Source organism: Harpia harpyja, chromosome 2, assembly GCF_026419915.1.
Source record: "Harpia harpyja isolate bHarHar1 chromosome 2, bHarHar1 primary haplotype, whole genome shotgun sequence".
In the NCBI taxonomy this organism is placed as follows: domain Eukaryota; kingdom Metazoa; phylum Chordata; class Aves; order Accipitriformes; family Accipitridae; genus Harpia; species Harpia harpyja.
The window spans coordinates 78,453,638-78,481,587 of NC_068941.1; the positions used below are offsets into that span (position 1 = coordinate 78,453,638).

The window sequence follows — 27,950 nt, forward strand, 5'->3', positions numbered from 1 at the left end:
AAAAAAAAAAAAAACACAAACCCAAACCCTCAAGAATTAAGGCTTTAGCAATACTTTCAGTTACTATTGTATAGAAGCTACCAAATCTTTTGTTGGAGTAAATGACGGTGGGGAGCCCAGTGGATCCCCTTTGGCTGTTGGAAAGCGCCTCGTACAACTTGCTGTGATGCCACGTATGAACAAGTGGCTACACAGGGGTATGTTCAGCTCCATGTGTCCCTGCTTCATCACCTGCAAAAAGGCGCTCATGTCCAGGCGCCGTTGTGTTTAATATTATGATAAGGGCCCAACCTCGACTCCACTTTGGTAGCAGTGCTGACAACATTAAAGACAGCCACACGGCAAGACAAAATGGCTGCCGGCTTTCTGCCCCCTGCACTCACAGAGGTCACAGCTGCTCTCTTCACACACATTCTCTTACATGTATGTATTTGCATTTTTTAGCCCACGTCGCGCACCTACAGCTGCTGCCCTCGAGTGCCTCGCCGCACCCGGCCTCGCCCCGCCTCGGGGCCGTGACTGACCAGCAGACGGGCGGCATCAGCCCCGCACCGCCCCTGCTGAGGGGAGCGGGCCCTCCCCGCTCTGCCCGCCCCTAGGGAGCCGGTCCAGCCCGCCTGAGGGCTCCCCTCAGCCAGGCCCTCTCCGGCCCAGCGGCCCGCCCGCGGGGAGCCGTCCCTCCCCGGTCGGGGTGGGGCCTGGCCGTCGCTACCTCCGCGGAGCTCCCGCGGCTGCTGCTGGAGGCGGCGGCGGGGGCCCCGGGCGCGTCCCACATATAACCCTGCCGCTCTGCTCGGCACGGTCCTCACTGCTTCCCGCGGCCGCCTGGGGACGTCGCTCACCTTGCGCGGCAGCTTGGCCATGGCTCGGCGCCTCAGCCCTGCGAGCTAGTCCCGGGGAGCAGCTGAGCTGCCCGCGCCTCGGACGGACGGAGCTGGCCTTAACCCTGCGGCTTCGTACTCCAGCCTCCTTCCTTCCATCTGCTGCTTTTTCCCGCTCCGCCTGCAAAAGCCCCGCTCGGGGGAGAAGGGACTCTCCCGCCCGTGTGTGCATAAAGCCCGACTTTCCCTTGCCTCGCTGCACCGCGATTGCACCTTCCCCCCCACCGCCTCCCCTCGGGCCGGGCGGGCTCGCACCCCTTCTCCGCCGCGCTCCCCGCTAGCAGCCCGCCGAGGATGCGGGTGTCGCTGCTGAGCCCGTTGCTCCTTCTGTCCCTCAGCTGCAGCCCGGGCGCCGCGGAGCTCTCGGCTTCCCGAGCCAAGTGCCCGACCCGCTGCGATGTCTCCAAGTGCCCCAGCCCGAGCTGCCCCAGCGGCTACGTCCCCGACCGCTGCAACTGCTGCCTCATCTGCGCCGCGGGCGAGGGGGACTCCTGCGGCCGCAAGGAGGACCCGCCCTGCGGGGACAGCCTCGACTGCCGCTACCCCATGGGCAAGCGCTTCGCCAAGGGGGTCTGCCAGTGCAAGCTCAGCGCCCAGGTGTGCGGCAGCGACGGCCGGACCTACGACAACATCTGCCAGCTGAAGGCGGTGAGCCGCAAGGCGCTGCAGCACGGCCTGCCCGCCGTCGCCCAGGTCCAGAAGGGAGCCTGTGAATCGGGTAGGAGCATGGTGGGGCCTGCCCGTGGGGCAGAGGGAGGCGGGTGGACAGCGCAGGGCCGTGCTGGTGTCCGGGATAAGAAAAATCATGATTTTCCAGTGACCTGGCACGGCTGGGTGGTTCCAGGGACCATAAGAGGCTACAAGGTCAAGGCACCTCGCCTGCCTGGCTGCCAGCGGTCGCCGCGGCGTGGGGAAGGGGCGCTCAGGTCCTTTCTGAATGGCAAAAATCATCCTCCCTGATCCTCAGTGTGGGCTAGAGGCCTCGGGCTGAGGCCTGGGAAGGTTTCTGCTCGGTAGCACGGCCGTGGACGCCTCAGCGTTGCGCGCGTCGCTGATGCGGCACGCTGGTGAGCAGGAGGTGAATGCGCTCAGCAGCATGGAAGCGAGCTCGGTGGAGGGCGTCGGGCCGTCGGGACAGGGCAGGCGTTACGTCCTCAGCCGTCGCCCCTTCTCAAGGCAGGGCGCGCTGGCAGGGCAGTGGTACAACTTGCTCTTGTCCTGCCAGTGCCGCGTTCGTTTTGTAACGTCGGCACTCGCTGCTGGGGCGTTTCGGTGGCATTGCCTGTGCCGGTCACACTGCAGATCCGTTGCACTGTGGCCCGCAATGGGCAGAGCAGGGACCCGGGAATGCTTGTGCTGTGGGGCCTTCCCTGGTGCTGTATGGGAGGTTAATTGGATTCACCTGACAGGCATCTCTACGCAGAAAATGTGTCTTAAAGCCATGTAGCTCAAACGGGAGAAAAAGCACCGAGTAGTATGTAAAACACCTAAAACGTAGTCTTTTGCCTGTTTTGTTTTCTTTTCACAAGAAGTTTTGTAGCCTTGTAGAGTCTAAAGTGGGAAAAAATACCTGTGAACCTCCTTTACAGTTTAAAATACTGACACTCAGGATATCAAATGGTCTTCCATTTGCAGGAATCACTTACGTTGGTAATTTTTTTTTAGTATTAAAATGGGTCACTTTATGGAAGCGTTAATGCTGCTAATACCTTTTCACGTACTTACTGATACGTTATTTTAAGCGTTTGCTTCTGTTACCTTTCTGATAGTGTTCCTGGAAAGAAAAGTCATATGCATAATGGAGTTCTAAATCATGCATGAGTGTTTCCATTATGTCAGGTGAACCACTAACCATCCTGTTTGTTCATAGGTAGCAAACTTGCCAAAATTTTTGGGAGGGGTCAGAGGGAAAAGGACTACTGTTGTAGCCTTTCTGTGAATAGGAGACCTTTCATATAGACTGCTCTTGAGAGGAGGTGAACTGTGGTGCAGAGAGGAGGACATCAAATTGTCTTCCTGGACTCCCTTTAGGAGTATCTTGTCAGAGTCAAGAATTGCTCCAGATGCCAGCCTGGAGCTGCAATGATCAGTCTCTCCAGTATTTTGTAGTTATAAATTGCTGTTTGCCTGTTCCTTTTCACATCAGCATCCATTAGCTTTAGTACTCCTAATACTTGGTTGGAACTGATCCACGTGAAATAATCAGAACATTTAACCAAAATAAGTGAGCTAGCCTGCATCTAAGGGCTTACCGAGTGCTTGGGGTTTGGTATATATGACATTTTCTTTAAGGAATCCTCCTGAATCTACTGTTAATAGGCTTAGGAATTCAGAGCTGTGAGGTAGAGGTAACATTTTTTTTTCAAGCAACTATTTTAGTGTTCACTTTATTTTGGCTTTATTTTTTTGTCCCAGAAAACCTCAGCTTAGATGAAGCATCTGGTTCTCTGTTAAGTTTTAATTTTTTTATTCAATTCTACAGCTACACAAACTGAAGCTCAAAGAAACCAAGTGTCTTGCCCAAGGTCAGACTGAGTTGGTGGTTGAGCCAGGAATAGAACTCAATTATGGTGGTTTGTTTTTTTTGTTTTTTTTTTTTAACAATAACATGCAATGGCTGTAATGAGAGGTTGAGAAGAAAGTCGACAGTTTAAAATTACTGTCAAGTTTCTCCCTTTTCCCTGTTCTTGAAAGAAATTTGGCCTCAGATGACTCAGAGTTTGAAGGGCTAAGCTAGTTATGAAGTAAATCCAGTTTTACTTAACCATACATATATTAAAACAATCTCAGATAACGGTAGCCTTACATAGCGTGACTTAGGCCGTTTTCTGAACATGCAGTGACCTTTACTCCTGTCCATTTCCAGTTGCTTATGTTGATGCTAAGTTATATTCTGCCTGTGATAAACCAAGATGGGCTGAGAAAACTTAGCTGTGGTTTCCTAGTGACAGAAGTCTCATGAGCGAGGATGCATGAAAAAGGAGCGGTAAAGGATAGTAAAGGGTGCAGAAAGGAAGGGAGGAAAGAGGTGCTCAGGATGACTGCATGATAATTCCAAAATTGACAGAATTGAAAATATTTTTCCTTGTTGAAGTCCTGGATTAGCTTGAAGAACAATATGCCAAACTGCAAGTTCTAGATACAGTGTACTAAAGGGGGTGTGTATTGCATGGAGATACAGGAACTCTGTCATTGATGTTCTTCAGTATGCCTATGCCCTGAAAACTATTACTCATACAGTTAGCCTGATGCATCTGAGCAGAACTCCTAGGCAAATTTAAACTATATGCTAGGTCTTTTCCAACCGAAATGATTCTATGATTCTATGAATATAGGGAATTTTCTGAAGCAGCTAGCTTTTCCCTGCCTTCTGTCACCTACTGTGAGAAAGACAAGCTGTTACAGGGTAGTGTGTAAGTAATGGCATAAATATTTATGGAAGACAACCTCTGTAATCAAAGACCCATTCTTACAGAGCCCTGTTTCTCACTGCAGCAAATTTAAGTTTTAACAATGCCACATAATGATCTATTAAGGTGTCAAACTCCTCACTCAAAGGATTCACACGGTCACCTGCAACCTATGGCTGATTTATGTCAGACTTTCTTGCACAAAGGGCTGTTTATGATCTCTCAGTACAACTTTCTTAGTACAGTTAATAATTCCCTGTGATATTATTTTGCTAATGGTTTCTGTGAAGACAGTTCATATGTTGAAAGATTTGTATTTTCTTACCTAGGATGTGGAAGCAAAAATTATTTTTTTGAAAAATAAGGCTGCTATTTTGTCAGTGCGACAAGGAAAACAAAAAGATTGATTAGAAAACCTTTGAGGAAAGAAGTTCCAGAAAACAAGTACATTGGGTTTGACACTGATCCTTTGCAGGGTTCTGCCTGAGAATGTCTGTTCTCTGCATTGTTTTAACTGAATTCAGTCTCAGAAGGTGGTCATGATGTTAAGCCTCACCCATGGCAGTCAAATCTTTGGAAGATATGAGCTTAAAAGTTCAGTTCCCTAAAAGAAATGTTTGAAATACTGTTAATGCATGAGCAGAGTCATTGCACACAGTTCTACATGGGGTGTTTGGAGTGTGCCTGTGCATAACCTTGAAGATACAGAGAAACAACTGAGCATATCATTACTTGCATTTTTGAGAAGTTGGCCTAGTAAGAGATACTGAAGTCTCCTACTGGTATTACTGTCATCAAAGCTTTACAGCTGCCTCCAGCTGTATTTAGGGAAATGCACTGCAAGGTATTGGCTGGAAACGCAAACTCTAGTCACATTCCTTTACTGATTGTTTTCCTTATGTCTGAGTTTGTTTTGAGTTCCTGCAGGTGAGGATGAATATTGTACAGTGTTTGGTATATCATTCAGAGTATAGCACTTCACTGCTTTGTATAGGATAGCTAACAGGAAAGAGATGTTCTCACTGTGTCTCCTTGTGAGAGTCACTTGGGAAGGAGGAATAACAAGCATCTGAAGTCATTGAGGCAGTGAGGTGTATGTGCTGGAAGGCTTGTGCCAGTCTGTCTCTGTCTGGCTGCTGTCATTGCTGTACTGCACAAGAAAGCCACTTTGGTGTTGGTTCACCAAATTGTTTTCATCTGTGCACGGTAGACATCCATTGTATAAACAAGTTGCCTGAACCATAATGTGGCATTAAACTCACCAAGGCTTTATGGTCAGTGCACAGCTATGCAACTTGATCTTAATGCTGAATTCATCAGAAAAGCTGCCCATGAACCTATGTTTCCAGCAGATGTTTCTGTTTTTTAAGCAGAGACATTATAATCTTTTATTTGTCTTTCACTTCTTTCCATGAAAGCACAGTAGGGACAGTGTTTATCCCTGGTGATCAGATCTGCCAGGTTGCAGTCCTCCCTTAGACATAATAATTTTGCTGAACACACAGATCTTTTCTGAAGCTAGTTTTAAAAGGGTGATGGGGGAACAGCCTTAAAAGAATGAGTTTCCCAGGCTCACAAATTCTTAATGAATATAAAATTGTGGATTTTAATACAATGTATTGTCTATAAGAAAGCATTGAATGTGATTTGATTTAATTCTACAGGGAGTAAGTTGGCAGATATTCAGAAACTTTCAGTCTTTTGCAAATGTAAATTGGTCTAGCTGTATTGTCTTCAGTGGGATTATGACAATTTATTTCTGCTGAATTTTTTTTCCAGTTCCCTTCATACTAGCTTAACTCTACAAATCTGTTGGAGTTGTTCCTGATTTACAGCAGTGTTAATGAGATTGGAGTGGGTCTATTGTCTCTGCAAGAAAGTAAATAAAACACTATTAAATGAACTCATAGCCTGTAGATAACACTATGGTCCAGGAAGAGTCTTAAGCTGATAGTAAGGATACACCTACCTGACAGGCACTTAGCTTTAGCCATGTAAATCCAATGTAGTTGGAGCCCATAGAACTGGAAATAAAAGACCACATTTTACAAAACAGGCTGAACATCTTTAGCTCCAGTTTATGCACTTACATCTACATCATTTTGAGTGTTCTGTGAGAGGAGCTGGAGAGCTGAAGATCAGATCACTTCATTGAAATGACAGGATGGGAGTTCAGATCTGCTGAAAATCTGGTTGATTTGTGGCTATGGAGCAGACTGGGAAAATCTAGTTCTTTTGATTAAGAAATGTGTAGACAGCTAAAGACTCATACAGTATAAATTTGGTTTTGCTTCAAGTACAACCTGGTTGCAGCACCTTTGATATCTTGGTTATACAACAGGTAGTTAATTGGATTAAATGATGGCTTTTTGCCAAGATAAATTAGCTTTGGTTAGTGTGAGATGATTTTGAACATGCAGTAATAACATGGAAAATAATGGATGTTATTGAGAGACCTTTGAAAAAATATGTGGCAAATCTCAATAGGTCAAAATGCACAAAGCTGCTGTAAACTCAGAGCTTTTACATTCACAGTCCAGCAGAGGTCTGAGAGCTGCGTGAAACTCTGCAAGACAGCGAGAGTATTTGGGGGGAGGGGGGAGGACAAAGAAAGAAAAAGACATATATTTAATTTTATGTTTTAGTAAGAACAGTAGCAGCAGCTAGTGTCTACCAACTAATGCAAATTAAAGGGTAGATTGGAAGTCTGATGTAAAGCCCTGATTCTACTGCTACAGTTACAAGACTTGTTTTCAGGGTGACCTTACACAACTTACACAATGTTGGATGTTGCTTCCTTCTTCAGTTTCTCAGGCTGCGATTCCTCCCTTTTAAAGTATATTGAGAACTTCCGATGAAAACCAACAGTTTTGTAACTATGCACTAAAATGTTGTTAATAATAACCAACATTTCAGTTCCCTTAAATAGGGCTGTATGTGTGAGAGTAAATGTTAGTTTGCAGTTACATCTTCCAAGTCCACAGTTTGAGTTCCTGGCATGTCATACAATGTGTTTAAAGGTTCTCATCACTTCCAGCTGGCAGAAGCTGATTCAAGAGAGATCAGTTTCTATGAAGGCATCTCAACTTTGTAAGTCAGTTTTCACCAGTATTTAGTCCCCACCAGACAATAGTAAGAACAGCTCATCTCTAGTCAGGCCGGTAGATCTTCAGCTACACTTTTCTTACAAAGTTTGTGTGTCTGTTATTCTTCATCCTCCTTTGTTTCAGATTTCACTTTAATATATAGTGCGGATTTGGATTTACCTTCAGGTTTGAGTATTCTTGTCTTTTGACCCCAGCAGAGAGGTTCTGGACTTCTGCTCAGACTGAGAAATGCTTCCACTATGGTATGGAAAGAAGATAAGCTTTGCTTTGGTTTTACAGTCTCCTCTCCCTAGGGCTGCATTTTATTTTCTTTGGCTCTTTCCATGTTTACATTCATCTGTTATCTTTCAGACTTTTTCTCTCTGCCTATCCCAAATCTTACCTGGAAAGCCACTGCCACCCATGATGTTTCCCTGGTGGCTACTCAGGAGTGGTGCAAAACTGAGTTCTTTGACAGGTGTCCTCCTCTGCTTTTGGCCATGTGCAATGCTGTGACAATTTGGCACGGGCAGAAGAGTTTAGCACTCAGCAGATGCAAAGGTATTTAGTTGCCTGGACTCACTTAGAGCTATGCTGATTTACACCAACTGAAAGCCTGTGTTCACCATGCTTTTCCCCCCAATTCTATGCTAGTTCATCAGCTGAGGGTCTAGCCAACTGTCTTTCATAGATGCATAGTCATTTCTATTAAGATAAATGTGATGATAGTGTTACATCCTGTCAGTGAACACTGCTATGTATGCAAGCATTCAAAGTCAAGTTAGTAGACTTCAAAGGATATACTGCATAATCAGGCAAGCTGCTTGTGAACTGAAGGTAAGACAAATCTTCAGTGGTCCAGTAAGCAAAATAAATAACAGTATATTGTGGTTGTATTTGACTGTCCTCTGTGATTCTTGTTTGTGGTATCTCTTTTAAACTAAGTACTGAAACAAGCATATTCAATTGGTTAGAAGGATTTTTGAGAGTGTGTGAGAATGTACATAAAAATAATAGACTGAATCTAGTCCTGCCAAGTTGTCCCTTCTGTTTATACCATATCGTATAAATTTGGCTTGCTAAATGTAAGCATGGTTTCTTTCCCCTCAGAAGTAAATCCCATGTCCAGTAACAGGAAGAAGAACTCACGGACTTCTACGGAGAAATGCCTAATTGTCTTGATCTGGTTTCTTCAATACTTTCTTCCTTGGTACCAGTGTTGGGTCCATTCCATAAGTTCCTGTCTTTGCTTCAGGTCTTGGATACTGTGGTAATGTAAGGCCTCTCACTTTCTGACTTCATAGGTCCTTTAACACTTTTATTGTGAAAACTTTCTGAGATGCTATAGGAACTATAACAACTAGTTCTCTGTCACCCGCTATCTTATGAAGTCATTCAAAGAATAGAATAGATCAGTGAGGCTTTTTTTGTGAATAAGTTAGACTCCATGGTGCTGTAATCACCCCAACTAATTTACAAGTTACAAGGTTTAATGGTCAGTAAAACACCTGTAGATAAGGATTGGTGAAAATGATCTTTGAATTAAGAACAACACAGAATACCAAAATACATGAGAACTCTCCTAAATTTCTCTCTCCTTTCTTTTCTGTGTGTCTTTCCTTCTTGTGCGATGCCTCCTACCTAGTTTCCTTTTAAAGACTTGGGTAAAGGGCAGCTGATGAAAGAAAAGTATATACTGTCAAAAGACAGAATCTGTATCTGGGCTCATTACTGTGTTATGTGATCTAGAAATAGGCAAATCTAGAACTGTTAAGACCAAGTGTTGACTTGGTACACAAGAGCTACTGTGGTGTAAGTTCATCCTTCAGCATGAGTTGAACTTAGAGCAAATCATGATGGGGCAAGCATCACTTCTGAAGAGTTGATATGGTTTAGAAATTAGAACTTAGAGCCTCTCCCTCCTGACTAAATGGCAGAAGAAGAATTACATCTCCTGGGATAAACAGTGTTGCACCAGATTTGAAAAAAGCCAGAAATGTTATTGCTGTATCTGATTACAACTTATTTACTCCTTTCCCTAGATCCCATAGTCAATTTTAAAGCATCAGGCTGTGAACATGAAAGATTGCTATTTGAGTGTGGCGATATGTCCCCTAACACGTGTTTAACATATGTGGCTATATGTCCCCATGTATTAGGGATCGCAGAAAGTATGACATTCTAGCACAAGCAGTATTATTACTCTGTGATGTTGTGATGTTAGAATCCAGGATGTTATGACATTAGCAGCCAGGATGCTGTGGGCTTCTTTTCCCTAAGATCTTCATTCCACAGAATTATATTCAGTATTCATAAATGCTGTGTATAGTGCTTTGTAACGTAGTACCGCACTGGCTTTTATCAGAACGCTTAGTATTTAGTAATCTATTGCTATGTGCAGCTGCTTGTGACAGCTTAAATGTGAATTTGCAAAACTTTTTAGGTGCAAAGGTTATCATTTACAGCAGGTTTCTAATGTGTCTACTTCAAAAAATCCTAACTTAGGTTCTACATGCGGTTCCCAAATACTGCAGCTATATTACTCAGCACTTGTTAGACCACATCTAGAATACTGCATCCAGTTTTGGACCCCTCAGTACAAGAAAGGCATTGACAAACTGGAGTGAGTTCAGGAGAAGGTCATGAGGATGGTTGTGGGGGCTGGACATATCTCCTGTGAGAAGAAGCTGAGGGAACTGGGCTTGTTCAGCCTGGAGAAGAGAAAGTGTCAGGAGGACCTAACAGCAGCCTTCCTGCACTCGTGAGAAAATTATCAGGAAGATGGAGCCAGGCTTTTTACAGTGGTGCATAGTGGGAGGATGAGAAACATTGGGCATGAGTTGAAAGATGAGTCTCAACAACAGAGGTTCAGACTAGATATAAGAAAAACTTTTACGTCATGGAGGATAGTGAAGCAGTGGGATGAGTTGCCCAGAGAATTTCTGGAGTCTCTATCATTGGAGGTTTTCAAGTCCCAAGTGGACAGAGCCTTTGAGCAACCTGGTCTGCCTTTGTAGACGATCCAGCTTTGAACAGGAGGTTGAACTAGAGACCTCCTGAGGTCCCTTCCAACCTGATTTATCCTACGACCCTATGTGTTTTGGATAATAATTAGTAGTTGTCCTGAGAAAAATACTCCAAGCAAGGTTTGTAGACTTCCAAGAAAGTCAAAGAACTTACAAGCAAGTGATGCTGATGTTTAATTTTCTCAGGAACAAGCAAAATGCTGGATAAGTTTTGAACAATCTTAATGACTTTGATTCCTTTTCAAATACCTGTTTGGAAACTATCCCAGTAGGAGAAACAGACCAATTCAAAGCATATTTATCTCACCTACTTGGTAAAAAAGGGTATTGTCTTATTAACATATCCAATTCTTTCTGCTAGTATAGGTCACCTACAGTCCAGCAGTCCAAGATACAAATTCAACTTCATAGCAGATGTGGTGGAAAAAATTGCACCTGCAGTTGTGCACATTGAACTTTTCCTCAGGTAACACTTTCAATTCTTTGTGTTTGATTTGCATTGTTTAACAATGCTCTACAAAGATTTTTCAGTGTAGTAAATTTCATTTTGAATTCTTGAAGTTCACAAAATACTCTGAAACATTACAGCAGACTCATTTATCCAGGGAACCACCCTTTTGTGTGTTTTGTTCCTGTTTAGTAGATCTATTTTATTGGGCTTAAAGTCTTTACAGTACTTTACAATACATATTGTCTGCCATAAAATAAGTCTATCTCATCTTTGGAGGTCTCTTCAGCCTTCACTAAAATGTGTTTCTTATTGGATTATGTTTATTACCTCAGTTTTAAAAAAAAAAAACCAAGTCCAGAAGGTAAGCTGGAAAAACATAGCTCCTTGTTGCTTATTCTACGTTCAATTCTACATTATTTTGGCAGGGAGAACATTAAGAGGTAACATGTTGACCAGATGTAACCTATCTAAACACAGAAACAATTTCTGATAGGAAAAAGATGTACTAAATTTGCTGACCAAAACATACCAATATTCAGTGTACTGAAGCTGGAGCTGAGGCGGCAAGTTTAATACTGAGTGCTCAAAACAACCTGGGAGGAAGGTGTATTAACACTGAGTGCTCAGACCAACCTGCTGTCAGAACAAATTACTGCAAATATTATATCTACTCCATTACCTGAATACCTTTCTGCTTGGAGTACTCTAATTTTGCATAGGTTTAAGAATTTCTTGGAGAATTTTTATAGGCTTTTTTAATATGCAAAATCAAGATAATCAGGTTTTCTAAGACATAGATTTATGCACATGCTGATTGGTCTTTTGAGAGAATGTTACAATTGAAGATGTTTAAGATCTTTGCATATGTAGTTAAGATTGTTTGTTCGTTCCCTATAAGTAAATGTTTGTCCAGCAGCCTGCTGGGCGCTAATTGTGATACTGCCTTCTGCCTGGGATGGGCTCCAATTCTTTACTGCTGAATAGCCCAGAACTTTCAAACAATTTCCTAATAAGGACCACATCTTGGAAGAAAGAAGAATTTGTGGACCTTTTCTCATCTTTACCGCCCAGGCACTTTCTGTTCCTCTAACAAATCTAAGGTCATTACAGCAGTTGTTCATAGAGAAAAGTCATAATACTTTATTTATAAAGTCTTTTAACTGTCTATATTGCAGCAAATGTTGTTTCCCACCAAGTTTTACCCACTGTTAGTATTTTTTCATTTCTTATCTTTCACATTTCCATGTTTTTTCCTGCCAGCGTACACTTGGGCTTCATGATTCCCTGAGACATCACCTCTTCCTTTACTCCTCTGTCCTGCTGCGAGGTTCCTTCTTCTTCCCTTTTTTCCCACTAGAGGATCAGTCCGTTTGTCAGCCCTACTATTTCCTGTCGTCATTTTCTTTCCGTATAGAAGCAGCATCTGGTGGGATCAGATGGATTGCTCCTCCTTCCCTTTTAGTCACCTAGCCTCTTTGCAAGGAAGCCTACAAAGGCAGAATTGGAAACCAAAGGAAAAGGACCCTGCGGGTTGTCTGAAAACCTCAGTTCCTATCTCCCTGGCTGACTAAAAGCAGTCACAATTTTCAGCAAAGGATCCTTTCTTTGTCAATTTTTTTTAATTTAATTTTTGTAAGGATTGTGACATTGGTCATCAAATGCTTTCTTATTTCTCAGGGTGAAAGGTGGTATATGACTGCTAATATAATCTCTTAATTTATGCTTCTCTTATGAGTTATAATTACTTGCTTTTGTACAGGCACCCTCTCTTTGGTCGAAATGTCCCGCTTTCCAGTGGATCGGGGTTTATTATGTCTGATTCTGGTTTAATTGTGACCAATGCCCACGTGGTGTCAAGCACCAATGCTATATCAGGCAGACAACAGCTGAAAGTGCAGCTACAGAATGGAGATACCTATGAAGCAACCATCAAAGACATTGACAAGAAATCTGACATTGCAACAATAAAGATTCACCCTAAGGTGAGTGCCATAAACAGTTGAATGAATTAATTTGGGAGCCCTATTTCAGTTTCATTTAGTAGAGTGATTGGCTGGAATATGTGTTTAGGGATTCCTTGGAAATGTATCCAGGGAAAATTATGTACTGAAATACAGGCCTGCAAGTTCTTCGTATCTTAGAATTAAATTACTTTGTCATCTGTGCTAGGAACTGCTAAAAATGCAGGAAAAAAAATGCAGCTCAGTTAATATGTGGCCAGATTCTGCTATCTTTACCTGAAGACCCAGGCTATTTTGGCTAATCCTTCTAGCTTTGTGCCAGTACACGGACTGCAAGGTGGTACGTAGTGTAGGGAGAGCAGCAGGCTGGTCAACAGCTGGTTTGTGTGCTGCTTCTAGGAGGAGGAGGGAACAATCTGCTGGAAACCTGGAAAATCTGTTTCAGAATTTTGCTGACTTTTTTTTTTTCTGGATGCAATTTGCAAGGTACTGCTGCTAGCAGGTTGTTTCTGAAGACAGTTTAAAGCAGTAACACCCTGCAGTATACTAATTTTACCTGGTGTAAGTTTTAGGTATATGATAGTGAGTGGCTCTTTCATTAATGTAATGGCAATTGTATGTTCCTAACTTCTTCCTAGTTTTTGATCTTTCCAATCAGGTTATTTTCAGGTATAAACTAATGCTTATTTCTTTCTTTCTGTGTTTAAGAAAAAACTACCAGTATTGTTACTGGGACACTCTGCTGATCTGAGGCCAGGAGAATTTGTGGTAGCGATTGGAAGTCCGTTTGCCTTACAGAACACTGTGACAACAGGTATTGTCAGCACTGCTCAGCGAGATGGCAAAGAACTTGGCCTGCGGGACTCGGATATGGATTACATTCAGACAGATGCTATTATCAATGTAAGTACTAGGTGTGTGAGGAGCAGAGCTTCGCAGTCCTGGGACCTTGAAATCCCCACTTATTCAGCAGGGAAGTGTATGCTCTGAAAGATGAAACCACTAAATAAAAGCAGCTTTGTTTAAAATTGGTGATAGGCCTTTCTTTTTGTAAAAGACTATGCCGTGTCTGTAAGTTGCGTTCAGGCATTGGTGGTGTGAAAGGTATGATAAATAAAACTACCCTCTTTGAGGTTGTCTATGAAGATGTTACATATGACAGACCCTTCTCATTCTGTAGATTTCATGAAGTAACACGTGGTTGTATAGACCAGCAGTAAATCAACACATTTCTCTCTCTGCTTGTTCAGCTGATCTGGCCAAGCAAGCTGTAGAATAGAGCCAAAGTTTCTTTCATCTCCATGCATTAGAACCAGATGGAGTAGTCAGGCTGATAGTATCTGCTTCAATTTAATGACAGGACACCCAGGGAAGAACTTAGGGAGAAGGCTGTTTTTTTTGTTGTTGTTCTTGTTTTCCCTTTGCACATCACATACTCCAAGTAAGAACTTAGATGTAAAGTAACATAAAGTTGGAGATACAGTTTGGAGCTAAGGATCCTAGCACTGCAAGTTATATAGAAATACATGAAAATAATGTCCCTTCAGAGCAACTTGGAGGGATCCAAAGAGATTAAGTCCTTGGGTGTGTATATAACTTGTACTGATTCTAAAAAGAGCACTGCATGCATATCTGAGGTAGAAAATGGCCTGAAATTTTATGGCTTAAATCTGTTATACATTGAAAAGAAAATATTTTCAGGGTCTATGTGCTGGACCTCAATGTCAAATTTGACATAACAAGTCAACGCTTAGCGTTTTACACATGCAAAGCACTTCACAAATGTTTGTCATCGCAGACTTGTCGAAGGTAATTGTATGGGAAAAAAGAGGGTAATTACTTTTTGTACTAAGATATGACATAAAAGTGAGCTTTTTCAAAAAGCTTCTATATGATCCAGGAGCTGAACCTCTTAAGACATTTAATTGGAATTACTCTCTTCAGTTGTATAAGTTGAATAAGAAAACTTGGGCAAAATGGGTTACTTGGGAGTACACGCTGAATTGGTGGCAGAGACAGAATTAGAACATGGGATTCTTGACTTCACGCCTATACACATTCCTCAAGATCAGACTGCTTCCTTGTATATACTTAGGCATTCACTGCCCTCAAAAGCTAATGAGCAAGTTTAGACAAGGATTAGGAGAGTGTGTCAGATAATGCTAGACCAAATGGAATAGTGATAGCAGAGGAGTTAAGGAAAATGACAATATATTTGAATAGCTTTGCCATCTGAAACCACAAAATATGAAGATAGTCCCTGGCATAGGGATGCTTTGTGCTTAGCTAATGCACTAGTTTTCTCTTGAGAATGGGAGGAGTTTGAGAGCTGGTCTATTCAGAGCATTCCTGTGGCTCAGCCAAGACTTTCCTGCAGCAATGTGCATGCAGCTGCCTTCTGAGAAATAGTAGGACAGCAGGAACATGGGGCAGGAGAAAACAGGGCCATATGTTCCCAAATGGAGCTATACTGCACATGCCGAAGTTCGTTCTTTATCACGTCCTTCAAACAGAGGACAAGTGAATGATAGATGATACACTGAGGAAAGCTGAAAAATCATTATCTTGGTTCCTTTGTGTCAGTCAGATATAAAAATCAAGTGTGTACCCTCTGATCACTGAAAAGGTACAATGTAAGAAACTGATCTCTGTTTAAACTTGAACTTCGAAGCTGTTTTAAAAACTTTAATGTCTATTTTATTCTTCTGAGAATCTGTAAGGTTTGCCCAGTGCTATCTAAGTTTAAACAGTTTTATGGCTTATGTTACTGTCATGCATCACTTAGCTTTTGTTTCTTTTGAGTGGTAAGTTGCTGCTCTTGGCTGTTCAGTAGACCTACTTGAAAACTCCTGGCCTCACTCAAAAACAAACTTTTTGAGCCAACATGAAGATGGACAAGAAACTTCTCCAACTTTCATTTCCTGGAGTCCTGCTGGATGTTTCCTTTGAAGGCCATTAGGTATTAGGCAATTTTGGACTGCTCAGAGCTGCTGTATGCCCCCCTCAGAGAGGGTTGCATGTCTGTGGTTACTAAATCGATCCTTACGTAGTACCTACCTCATAGCAATACGCTGTGATTAAACATGTAAAGCACTGTGTTCTTCTCCAATGGAGAATAAGACTAACAATGTTACAAACTAAAGTGATTAATAAAAATACTTAAGACCTGTACATGCACCTCACTGAAATATAACTTTAAATAGCAATTAATTATTTCAAAACCTTGTTCTGATAGTCTTTAGAAGAATCAAAATACTTGATTTAACTAATTAACAATTCTTCTTAAACTTAGGGTCTAACTGTTTGGAGTCGTAAGTTGCTGCTCCTAACTTAAGGCCTGTTTCTGAAAAGAAAAAAAGTCTAGTCATAGGAGGTGTGAATGGGTAGGGTAAGACCCACCTATAGTATTCTGTGGTCAATATTGTGTCCTTCAGTGCTGCCTAAGAAATGACCTGCTCTCTTTCATTTACTTACAAGCAAAATACTGTTTGAAATGAAAATTGCATTTCCTACAGTGAAGCACCAATTTATTGTTCCCTTATGTCATTTTTACAGTATGGCAACTCTGGAGGACCTCTAGTTAATCTGGTAAGTCCAGGTGACTTGGTTTTTGTTTTGTTTTGTTTCAGGAGCTAGTTTGAAATAAGTGGGAGAATATTTTTTTAAAAAGATTCATAGGTCATATCAGGTTCCAGTCATTCAGGCTAATGGTAGGCAGATACCCTGAAGCGTATTAGCTTCAGATTATGCAGATTAGGTCTCAGATCATACACCATTGAAAAACATTTCCCCATAGAGCAGAGGAAAATTTACACAGCAGTGAGGAAAATGGGATCCAGTAGGAGCAGTTATGCTCATTGACACTGTGAAATCTGGGATGCATGGCAAAGATGGGACCTGGTTAATCCACACAACTGATTTTAAATAGGATTGCTTTGAACCAGCACTGATTTTGCAGGTCAATGAATTGTGGCTGTAGTGGTAGTAGTGACTCCACTGCCCACTCAGTGGAGGGATTCTCTTGCCGAGTGGTGGGATGGACCTTGGATGAACAAACTGTACTGTAATCTCTCTGGCCATCACAGTTAAATGCAAAAGGGTTTGTGAATCAGAGCCCAGATCCTCCCTTACAAGTAATGTTTATTTCTTGAGTGATTACAACACTCTAAAATTTCTTATACCAGCTTTTAACAAGAAATGCTAGGCAGTGAGTTGAACCCTGTCACTTAAAAGCAAATTAATTGGGTGCTGTCTCTTAACAGGATGGTGAAGTTATTGGGATTAACACCTTGAAGGTCACAGCTGGAATTTCTTTTGCTATTCCTTCAGACCGCATCACTCAGTTTCTCACAGAGTCGCATGACAAACAAAGTAAAGGTAAGATCTGCAAGAAACAATGGCATCTTCTAATTATTATCCTGATCTGTTGGTGAAGTGCCAAAAGACATGGGTCTGGAATCCTATTACTTTCAGCAGCATTATTTTACAGTATAGAATGCCATAGACTTGGAAATAGAAAACAACTTCACAGAAGTGGGAAAGACTTTTTATTACTCAAACCCTGAAGAGTAGACAGTATCTGTATAAATCTGGGAAAAGGGGCCTCTGAGGACACAGATGAGTCATTACAGTCTCAAATGATCTCGAGAACAGATGGTGACTTGTTCAAGGAGTCTTATCCTCCTCTTTCACATATTGTCCAAGCAAAAAGGAGATTAAGGTGTACTGTGGAGAATAAGGTAAAACTTTTTAAAACACTTGTCCACGGATGGAGTGTAGTGTGCACACTATCAGCAGATGATCTTTATTTTGCTATGGTCATCTGTGTCCGTGCTATATAATTGGATATTGTGATAGACTCTCAGGCCTTGGTGGAAGAAGAGCTGTGTACTAATTCCTGAAGAAATACATGGGAAAGGGTGGAGAGGCAGAAAAAAAGACAAGCCTCTGCACTAAAGAGCATGTAAATCTGAATATTCAGTAACTGACAACTGCAGTACTCAGGCATGTAAAAAAAGTCCAGCCTCGTATCTGTCACACTGTACTAGGTGTCATACTACATGCTGCACAGCCAAAGCTGATCTAGTAATGCTTCACCCAGGCCAAACTTTCCTTTCTCTTTTGCTTGCCAGTTTATCTGTCCACACCCTACTCATCTTTTATCGTGAATGTTGGCTGCTGCTTGTCTTGAATCTTTTTGATATTAATCTTGTCTTCTCCTGAGCTCATCCAGTTCCTGATGCCAGGGTTGTTTCCCTACACCATTTTCCTCTCAGTGTTCTCTCAGATACTGTTATTTCAGAAACTTGGCTTAGTCAGAGGTTTTAAAGTTATGCACGTGCTTGTATATTTGAGACCATTACAATTCTGATGGCTTCCCTCATCTGTGTTTTGCTGAATTCCCTAGATTAGATTGTTTTCACTTGCTGATTCGGGGGGAGTTGATGAAAAAAATTGTGTGCTGAAAAGTACATTTCATACTGACATAATTTTGTTCCAGCCAACACGTCAAAAAAACCTCTTTATTCACTCAGGTTACTAACTGTTGGCTTCTGAGAGAAGCAAGCCTGTATCGTTAGTGATGTTACCATTCAGAGCCCAAACTGCTCATCTCTAAACAGGGAGGAGCGATGGCTCACCCTGCAGGCATGGCTCTAGGGGCATGAATGCAAGCCTTGTGCAGAAAGCCCACCATCTGCCAGTGGGTTCCTCGTCAGTGAAGGGGCTGGAAAGTTGGTGAAGGCTAGAGATGCCACTGCTGAAATCAGCCACCTTGCTCCTTCAGGCACCTTTGCCTCCAGAGAATGATGAACCCCCTGAGCCCAGCTAGGGGGCCTAGAGATAACTTTGCTTATGGAACCCTAAGAAAAAACATAGTGAAAGATTCAAGTTTATCTTGTGATTGTAATATACTGTTTGATTTTTTTTCATCATTCGCATTATCCTCTAATCAAAGGAAAAGGATTCACACTTTTGGCATCAGTGTGACCATCACTGCTTGGCATACCCTGGGCACAGGCAATTTTTGCTTTTTTTTATTTTTAAAATTTTTTTTGCTTATGCTTGTCTGAAGTACCTCTTGTACCTTAGCTTGCTGCAGGCAGAAGAACAGTCATTTACAGCCCCTGATGAATAGAAAAAGAGGATTTCTAGGAGATATTTTCACCTTATTTGAGACTTAGTTTGCATTTTTTAGGCCTTTAGTAATAGTTTTCAGGTTTGTTGTATAGGCGTTATTTCTTGATATAAGGGATTTGTGTAAGCAGAATTTTTTGGATGTTTCTATGATGTTTTCTTTTTCTCCAATTACGTTTCAGTAGTTTCAGTGGGATCCGCCCTTATGGTACAATTAGGTCATAGAAATAAGTTTAAGGGTATTACCATTTTGCTCTAAATATCATATTGCCTGAAGATGATAAAATTCCCTTAGGAAACCTCTCTTTCCAGATTTACTCTGGCATATAGGAGATACTCAGAATATTCTTTAATAAGCTTGACCTTAGTCTTTTGAATCTCGGTTGATCAGATAATTACCAGTTTTATATAGAAGGCATATAATTTTGAAGTCCCATCCATTGTATATAACTGCAAGTACATGGTCTACTGAAGTACAGGAATGGAGAGGGGGAAAAAGGAGAGGATGGCATTTGAATGAAGTATTTGCACTGACTATTATTATCTAAACATCCTATATTACCCAATGCATGGGTAATACCTAATAATACCTAATGTATTTTTGACCAAAGATTTCCCACTCTCTGCATAGAGATATTTATCTGTTGAATGGTCTGAAAGCCTTTGCTAATTTTGGATTTATCAGTAATAATGTCAACCTCCTTTTATAGTTAGGAATTCCTAAACTGGTGCATGAAGTTAAGTGTCTCCATCTATATCTCAGTTTTAACCATCTGTGTGTTCTGTCTTTACTTCTGGAGGTCATATATATACTTAAGCATTGACTGATTTTTTTTTTTTATTTTTATTTTTTTTTTACTTCAGTGTCTTTTGTTAGTATCCCATAGGAACTTCGCAGTTTCAGTCGTGGCTCTGCCATCTATTCATAGTTTAGACTTGAGCAGAACAGTAAAACTAGAAAGCGTTCAAACATGGATCCTCTAGAATGGAAGACATAAGTTAGCAATTTGACAAAATATTAAAGGAAAATCCAGCCTAAGAGGTCAGCCTGGCCTCTCATATAATGTTAGCAGAACAGTAAGTAAACCTTATTTCAGATGGGCAAGGAGAAATGGGGGAGCTCTGCACTGGCCACACTCAAGTTATTTATATGAATCCTCATTTACATCCCTAGAACACTTTATTAGTTGTGTTGAAACTATATGCTTGCCTATGTATTTGTATGATTATTACTGATAATTATTACCAATAGTCATGAGGGCTGCTTAGGAGGCTTGCTGAGTATAGATTCAGACTATTGATTAAATTAAGCTATACAGGTTTTATGGAAGGTACACTGCACATAATTCAGCATTACAGACTCAAGCCGTTTTCATGGTTTCTGTTTGGCAGTGGTATATCTTTCGTAAATGCTTTCAGGACTGCTCATGCAATCTGCAGGACGATCTAAGTGCAAAAGGAGTGAGCAGAAAAGTAGGAGTTTTGCCTGCCGCTTGAATAAAAAGTGCAGGATTCGTTCTTCACTTGGAGATCTTGGTGATATCCTGGCCCCACTGAAATCAACTACAGTGGGGATACTCATGTGCCGGAGTTACTCATGCCCGTAAGAGTTCGAGTACCTGACCCCTTAATTTGGATTTATCAGTTGTTTTTGCGACAGTTTGTAAGTCATAAACGCTTCTGCCTTCAGCCTGTGTTCATCTGTCTGGTTTGTATCTCTACTGTTAAAAGCATCAATAAAAAAAGAAAAGTTTAACAGTAAAGCAAATGCTTTCCTTACTGTGGAACAGAAATCTCCGTAAATAGTGAACTGCTTCTAGATACGTGGGGTCAGCTGCTTGTGACTTTCTATTAACACAAAACAGATTTAAGTTTAAACTAGTGGTTGAGGCTGGTTTGCTTGACTTTGTACCACTGGAATCAGTGTTTAATCTGGCCTGGTGTTTACAAAAATGAAATGCGATTTGAATATCTCTCTCTGCTGTGCTATGCTCCAGCTTTAAGCTGCAATGGTTCCACATTTGTCCAACCTGATTGTTCCAACATAGTAACCTTCTTTGAACTACTGCTGGGACTTCACCCTGGTGACTTGCTTTTTAGATTTACGACCTCACTTTATTCCAGTTCTCCTAATTATTTTTTCTTCTGCCTCATGATTGCACATATTGCCAGAATGACAGGTTTTGAGACTTTTTATTCACAGAGCAGATGTAATATGACAGTGGTAGTTCCAGGTGCCACATACTGTTCTGCCAATGTGACTTAACCCTGACGTCAAAATGCCTATCCTTTGGGGATGATAAAACACTACAACTGGTTGTCTGTGCCTGTTCAGTCTCTGCTGATACTTCTAGTAAACTGGACAATTATATTCCCTCTAATCATTGTTGATGAAAACTTTGGGGTTAGTGCAAGATGTTTGACTTGGGTGAAATTGAATGGAATGAACTTTTGCAAAACAAAAGGCCTGAAGTTTTTTTACCTGTATTCTGACATATGAAATGGTCGGAGGGTGGGAAGGGGAGGAATCTAGACTCTGCTGCTAAAATAATCCATAGCTCATAGCTGTTAGTTTTACTTTATACAATAGCGTTCTACTGTTACAGTATGAACTGCCATTTGGAGTGTGGCAAACTTACTGCGGAGAGAAGGTTGAAGGCCATTTTGCATTTTAATGCATGAACAGGAGTGAAGTAATACTCCAACCTGCCTAAAGATAAGGGTAGAATGAGACTTTTAGTTGTGAATAAGTCTGTAGTTACCAGATTAATTTTTTTTTAAACCAAGCCTTATTTTTACATGTATCATTAGCCACGGGGGAAATAATTCCCTTTTATATCAGCGGCATTTCTGCTGTGTTTTTTCATTCTTGCCCAATCTCCTCCTTGCTGTTTTGTTTCTTCCAGATCAGTTTCTTTTGTCCCGTCTTTCATTTTCATTTTTCTTTCATGTAAACATTCCTAACTCAGCCTCCAGAGTATGCTTTGTGCTTCTGCATATTTGTGCATCACACAGGCAATGACCAGCAGCAAACTGTTTAATGCAAACAGTAAACTGTCACCAAAGGTTCTGTCATCTATGTGTCTCACGAAGACAGCTTCATCATTTAACTGTCCACATTGCAGGGATGGGGGGATTATTTTCAGGTGGGAGAATTATCATGTTTGGATATTTTTAAAAAGTGAAAACTTATATTTATGCCATGTAGACTAGAGAAGCACTATGAGCGCACTAGTTCACAGCCATGCCCAAAGCTTTTGAGACTTCAATTTTGAGTAATTGGACTTCTTCGTGACACTCTTACTGTAGCTGATTTTGATCTCATTAGTTTCACTTTAAAATAGAGGAGAGCCACAACATTTCAGGGGAAAGCAGGGATGACAGTTACAGATGTAAGATTGTTCAGTGTGGCAAATCCAATGTTCAGTAGTCAACGTTTTCACTGACACTAATGGGAATACTGGACATGCGTAAGGTTCAGGACTAAGTCCTTTACTTGGGACTATTTTTCTTGGGAACAGTAGGAGTTAGAGGAGACTGTGTACATCTCCTTTTCAAACTTTTTCCTCACATGAGAACATGAAGAAGCTCAAAGAAATTGTGAAGTAGTTATGCTGGAACAAGTAAGGGGAAATACTGTTTCATACCGGATATAACTTAACTACTGAAGCAGTCACTTCAGGAAATCATTAAACTGCATTTTTTTCATAAGACAGCTGTGCAATATCATGACTACTAAAAGCCAACTACAGAAATGTGGTGCTGTTCCTAAAGGACTGAATTTTCACCATTTAAAATTCTGTAGGGTCCTGGCTAATCATAGAATAGTTTGGGTTGGAAGGGACCTTTAAAGGCATCTAGTCCAACCCTGCCTGCAACAAGCAGGGACATCTTCAACTAGATCGGGTTGCTCAGAGCCCTGTCCAACCTGACCTTGAATGTTTCCAGGGACGGGGCATCTACCATCTCTCTGGGCAACCTGTTCCAGTGTTTCACCACTCTCATTGTAAAAAATTTCTTCCTTATATCTAGTCTGAATGTACCCTGTTTTAGTTTAAAACCGTTACCTCTTGTCCTATTGCAAGAGGCCTTACTAAAAAGTAGATACTCATCTTTCATATGAGCCCCCTTTAAGTACTGAAAGGCTGCTATAAGGTCTCTCTGGAGCCTTCTCTTCTTCAGGCTGAACAACCCCAACTCTCTCAGCCTGTCTTCACAGGGGAGGTGTTCCATCCCTCTGATCATTTTTGTGATAATTTTGGCTAAGGTCTCTGGCTTTTTTTAAAAGCTGCTTTTCATTCTTTGGGGTAGAAATAACAAGCCATTTGCATTAGAATCAGTGTGAGTCTTTTGGTTGTACTTTCTCTGAAAGGTGGAAATTTTCATTTCTTTAAATCCCATTTCTATGTTTTAACAAGAACACCGTATGATTAAATTCTCTTGACCAGTTTCAGATGAAATGGTAGTTGGTCACAAAATTTTCCATTTACTGAAATCATGTGATGCTAGATCACAGAAATTTTCCTGAATTTCCTGAAGGAAAACTCTTATGGAGTATAAATGAGCTTCTCTCACCCTCACTTGCAGGGAGAGGGATTGTCATTCTGTACACCAAGACTAATCAAAATAAAAAAAGACCTCAGTGTAGATGTGTATGATTTCTGTTTAGTTTTGTTAAAAGCTGATACATCCTGTTTTAATTGACAGGTGTTTTGAGTCATCAAAGTAGCTATTTTTGTCAGTGTTTGTCTAGATTTCTTAAATATCCTCTGTGTTGTTTTCAGATGGGAAGAAACGTTTCATTGGCATCAGAATGCTGACAATAACACCTGCGTAAGTATCTTAGAAAGGTAATCTTAATCTGAATGATCATGCATACAAGATGTGGTCAACAGTGATTCAGAACTTCATTCAGCTTTCATTAAAAATCTCCAGAGAAGCCACAAATATGCCTTAGCTTCTATGAATTCTGCAAACGTTTTATTGATATTGGTGAAATACGTGTTCTGAGACCTGGAAAATCACTGTCAGTCATTCTCTAAATACTGATAATGGTGGATGCCCTGTTGATAGCTGAGGGAGATTAGGAAGAGCCTGAACATGGATTTTGGTTCTTGTCAAGGATGTCTGGAGTTATACCAGGTTTTAGGTGACATTTAAACAAGCTGCTGCTTTCAGGTGACTGTGAGTGCCAATGACAGATTAGCTGCCTGAGAGTTCGGCAGTAGTTCTATCAGTGCCAGTGGAGGCCATATGATGCGAGATTTGGTGCCTAACCATTAACTGGAGAGAAAGTAGTTGCTAAAGTGCAAAACTAAAGCTTCGTGCCTCCATGTTAACAAAGCCAGAATATGGAGACCCTCTTCCAGTTCTTTACTGCCTTTTCTCTCTCATGTTGCTTTGTGTCTTGCTGTTAGCCAGATATATTCTGAAATAACAAATGAGGGCTCTTACTCTTGTGTTCTTTCCCAGCAGTAGGCACATTTCCAATGTGGCAGTAGAATACAAAATTAAACAAGACAATTTCCAGCTGGGGTTGTAGGAAAGCCATCTTTGTTTATTGAGTTACACTCTTGCAATCCTCCCCAAATGGTCAGATCCTCAGCTGGAAGGAATCAGTGTAATGGCATTAACATCACCGGGCCACCACCGGTGAAGAATGTTCTCTGCATAATTGTGAAGTGAACATGATGTGAGATTTTATTGCTTTTGTGGTGTCTAATGAAGCAGTGCAAGATGTCTCCAGGCCTGTTTTCAGGAAAAGGCTACTTGCCTTGGTGTGTTTGCTTCAGTGATTTAATTGTTAGCTTCCTTGGTACAAAATCAAATGAAGTGAAGCTGTGCACAGCCATTTTTGCTTGCTTTGCATGTGAAGGACCCCAGGTTTTCATGGCGGACAGCAGAGTAATCCATCATTAGTTTAAAACCCTTTCTTTCTAGAAAGGGGTTTTAACCCACACTGTAAACAGACCTGAATTGTTGTCATCTCCTCAGAAATGAGGGGATGTTTTTAGAGTCTCTATTTTGCAGCTGGTTCCTGCCTTCTTTCTTTAGAAAGGGATGCACAAACAGTTCCTCAAGAAAACGAGGAAACTGAAGTTTCCTTGGAAAACTCTTACAGTTCTGATCTAGCTGATGACTGAAGTTATCAAAAGCTGTATTGTTCTAGATAAAGACAAATTAAGAATCACTTGCAAAATGAAAGAAGCAAAATAGTTAGCAAATTTCTACCCCATCACCAGCATTAATTCTTTGGGGCAGGAATGTCTTTTGTCCCTGTACAGCACCTAGGACAGAGAGTGCTACTGTCCCTGTGCTCTCTGGGCTACCGTCCTTGTGCTCATCTATAGTGCCCTCTGTGCTACTGCTGCAAATAGCAAAAGTCAGGTTCTTGCAGGAGATGTAAGAGACCATTAAATATAGCATGCTTTGCATGGGTAAGTAGTTTTGATTCTCTTAAAATCTATGTTACTTGTTTTAATCCAAATTCAAACCCCCTATGTTCTCATCACAAGAACAAGGGGCAAACAATTAACTGCTAAGTCATTCATTTTTGTCAAAAAAATTTGAGAATAAATAAGAATTTTTGAATGCTACTGTTTTTATAATGGAATCAAATGCTATATAACTGTGTTCTTCTTTTAGCTTGGTGGAAGAACTGAAACACAATAATGCTGATTTTCCTGATGTCAGAAGTGGAATTTATGTACATGAAGTTGTTCCAAACTCACCTTCTCATAGGTATGTAGAGTACATGATTTTCTTCACCGTAAATAAATCTCCAGATAGATACTAGTAGGCAATATTTCTATTTATATTCAAGTACTTTCTCATACTAGTCTTGATTTGTATTTAAACAATTAAAAATTGTGCTTTTAGGTTAAAAAAAAAAAAAAGTTAAAATATTTGTGCTAAGATTCTACTCACATCTACAAAACTGAAATATTTCAATATCAGAATTTCTTAAATCATAGAATCATTTAGGTTGGAAAAGACCTTTAAGAACATCAAGTCCAACCATGCACCACTAAGCCATGTCCCTAAGTGTCACCTCTACACGTCTGTTTAAATACCTCCAGGGATGGTGACTTAACCACCTCCCTAGGCAGCCTATTCCAGTGCTAAATAACCCTTTTTGGTGAAGAAATTTTTCCTAATACCCAATCTAAACCTCCCCTGGCACAACTTGAGGCCGTTTCCTCTTGTCCTGTCACTTGTTACTTGGGAAAAGAGACCAACACCCACCTCACTACAACCTCCTTTCATGACATTATGAAACACCAACAGCGTGCAAATTTAAAGAACACTCCAAATACAATGAACCAAATTTTGTTTTTGAAAAGTACGTTCAATATTAATAAATAGAAACTTGGATTGAGTTTAAACAGGAAACAGGATAGCATTCACATAAAACACTGTCAGAGCGATTATCTGAGACAATGCTTTATCTTAGAGGAAGAGACTATTTTACAGAACAGTTGCAAAACAAATCAGACACTTCTAAAAATTATTTTAGGAATTCTTAAGAAGATGCAAAGGCAATAAAAGCAGCTATTCTGGATTACACTTGAACAGCAAGAGAGAAATAATTTGCCTGTAGTTCAGTTGGGACACTCTGCTTGTCTTGAAATTTTGAGAGTAGTTTAATTTCCAATGTTTGAAATACATACTGGAGAGATAAAAGCATATTCTTGCAAATGGATGGAGTGGAGTCAGTCAGTCATGGCTAAAAGTCTTTTCTATTTCTCCTTTGCTATAGTTTTGTGGAAGACAAAGAGAAAGTTAGACTACTTGTTTTTGCTGTTTTAGAAGAAAATCCTCAATGAAATAATGTGAGCCTGATTTTGCATTTAGCAAGTACTACCAATTACTCTTTTGCAGTCAGAAGGGTGGAATTTCCCTTCAATGGAAATTAAAACAAGTAAAGATTTATCACATCAGCCAAAGAGGTGGTGAACAGTCTTTGTACTTTTTCTCTGCATAGAATGCATGCTTCCTGCCTTTTTCTTCTTGTCTTTGTCTTTGCAGAGGAGGGATCCAAGATGGAGATATTATTGTTAAAGTCAATGGGCGTCCTTTGATGACTTCCAGTGACCTGCAAGAGGCTGTGATGAGTGAATCACCTCTACTACTTGAAGTTCGAAGAGGAAATGATGACTTGCTATTTAACATTGAGCCTGAAGTTGTCATGTAAATAGAATCGAGAAAGCTCTCACCATAATTAAACTCACTTATTCTGGAACACTAGATACCTCCTTTACAGCTACAGTAATTATACTTCCTGTTGACTAATGACAAGGTGGACTAACTTAATTGCCTGAGCCATTTCTGTATATAGTAGCTAGAATGAATTCAATTATGCCATTTATATAAGATTTAACTTTCAAAGAAATTTAAGAACTGTGTTCTGGGGAGGAGGAAAACAAATTTTGGGTAGCTGGTAGAAATGGTGTCCACTTCCAGTTCCTGCAGGTTCAGAGCAGAGTTCAGTTCTGTGTTTTGAAAGACCAAAATACTACTGGAAGTGAGGGAGCATGCCAAAAGTGGAAATTATTCTTAAACTACAGCCGTGGCTGCAGCAGAAACAAGCTATTGCAATGCACAATTGAGCTTTTTTGTATGTAACTTTTTCAATGTGAACCTAGTATTGGCAAAGCTTGTATTTGTTCTTAGTGCTTCTATGCTACATGTCAATGCAGGGAGATTAAATCTGTAAATATCGAAAGGAACAAAAATGGTATCAGGCTATAGAGTGTTACACCTAGGTCATGCGATTTTGGAATACAGTAAATGATTCTTATAGAATTAATGCCTTATTATATAGAAATCAAAACGATGTGCTGAACAAAGTTAAGTTTGAGAAAGTGCACAGTTTTTTAAGAATTTGATACGAATTAGTTTTGCATTTTACTGGTAAGCTTTGCTGTAAAATTGTTACACTACTTTTGGCTTGTACTGTGTATGTTTCTACTGTAAGGAGATTAAAGTTTACACAAATAA

The 27,950-nt window shown here is 40.8% G+C and overlaps 1 protein-coding gene across 1 annotated transcript; it reads left to right on the plus strand.

Annotated features, from left to right (window-relative positions):
• Nucleotides 1-709: 709 nt before the first annotated feature.
• Nucleotides 710-27,950, plus strand: HTRA3 (HtrA serine peptidase 3). Its single transcript, XM_052780574.1, has 9 exons — nucleotides 710-1,599; nucleotides 10,770-10,869; nucleotides 12,614-12,836; nucleotides 13,524-13,718; nucleotides 16,371-16,403; nucleotides 17,078-17,192; nucleotides 23,735-23,783; nucleotides 25,596-25,691; nucleotides 26,979-27,950. The coding sequence occupies exons 1-9, from the start codon at nucleotides 1,176-1,178 to the stop codon at nucleotides 27,142-27,144; spliced, it is 1,401 nt and encodes a 466-aa protein (XP_052636534.1). The 5' UTR covers nucleotides 710-1,175; the 3' UTR covers nucleotides 27,145-27,950.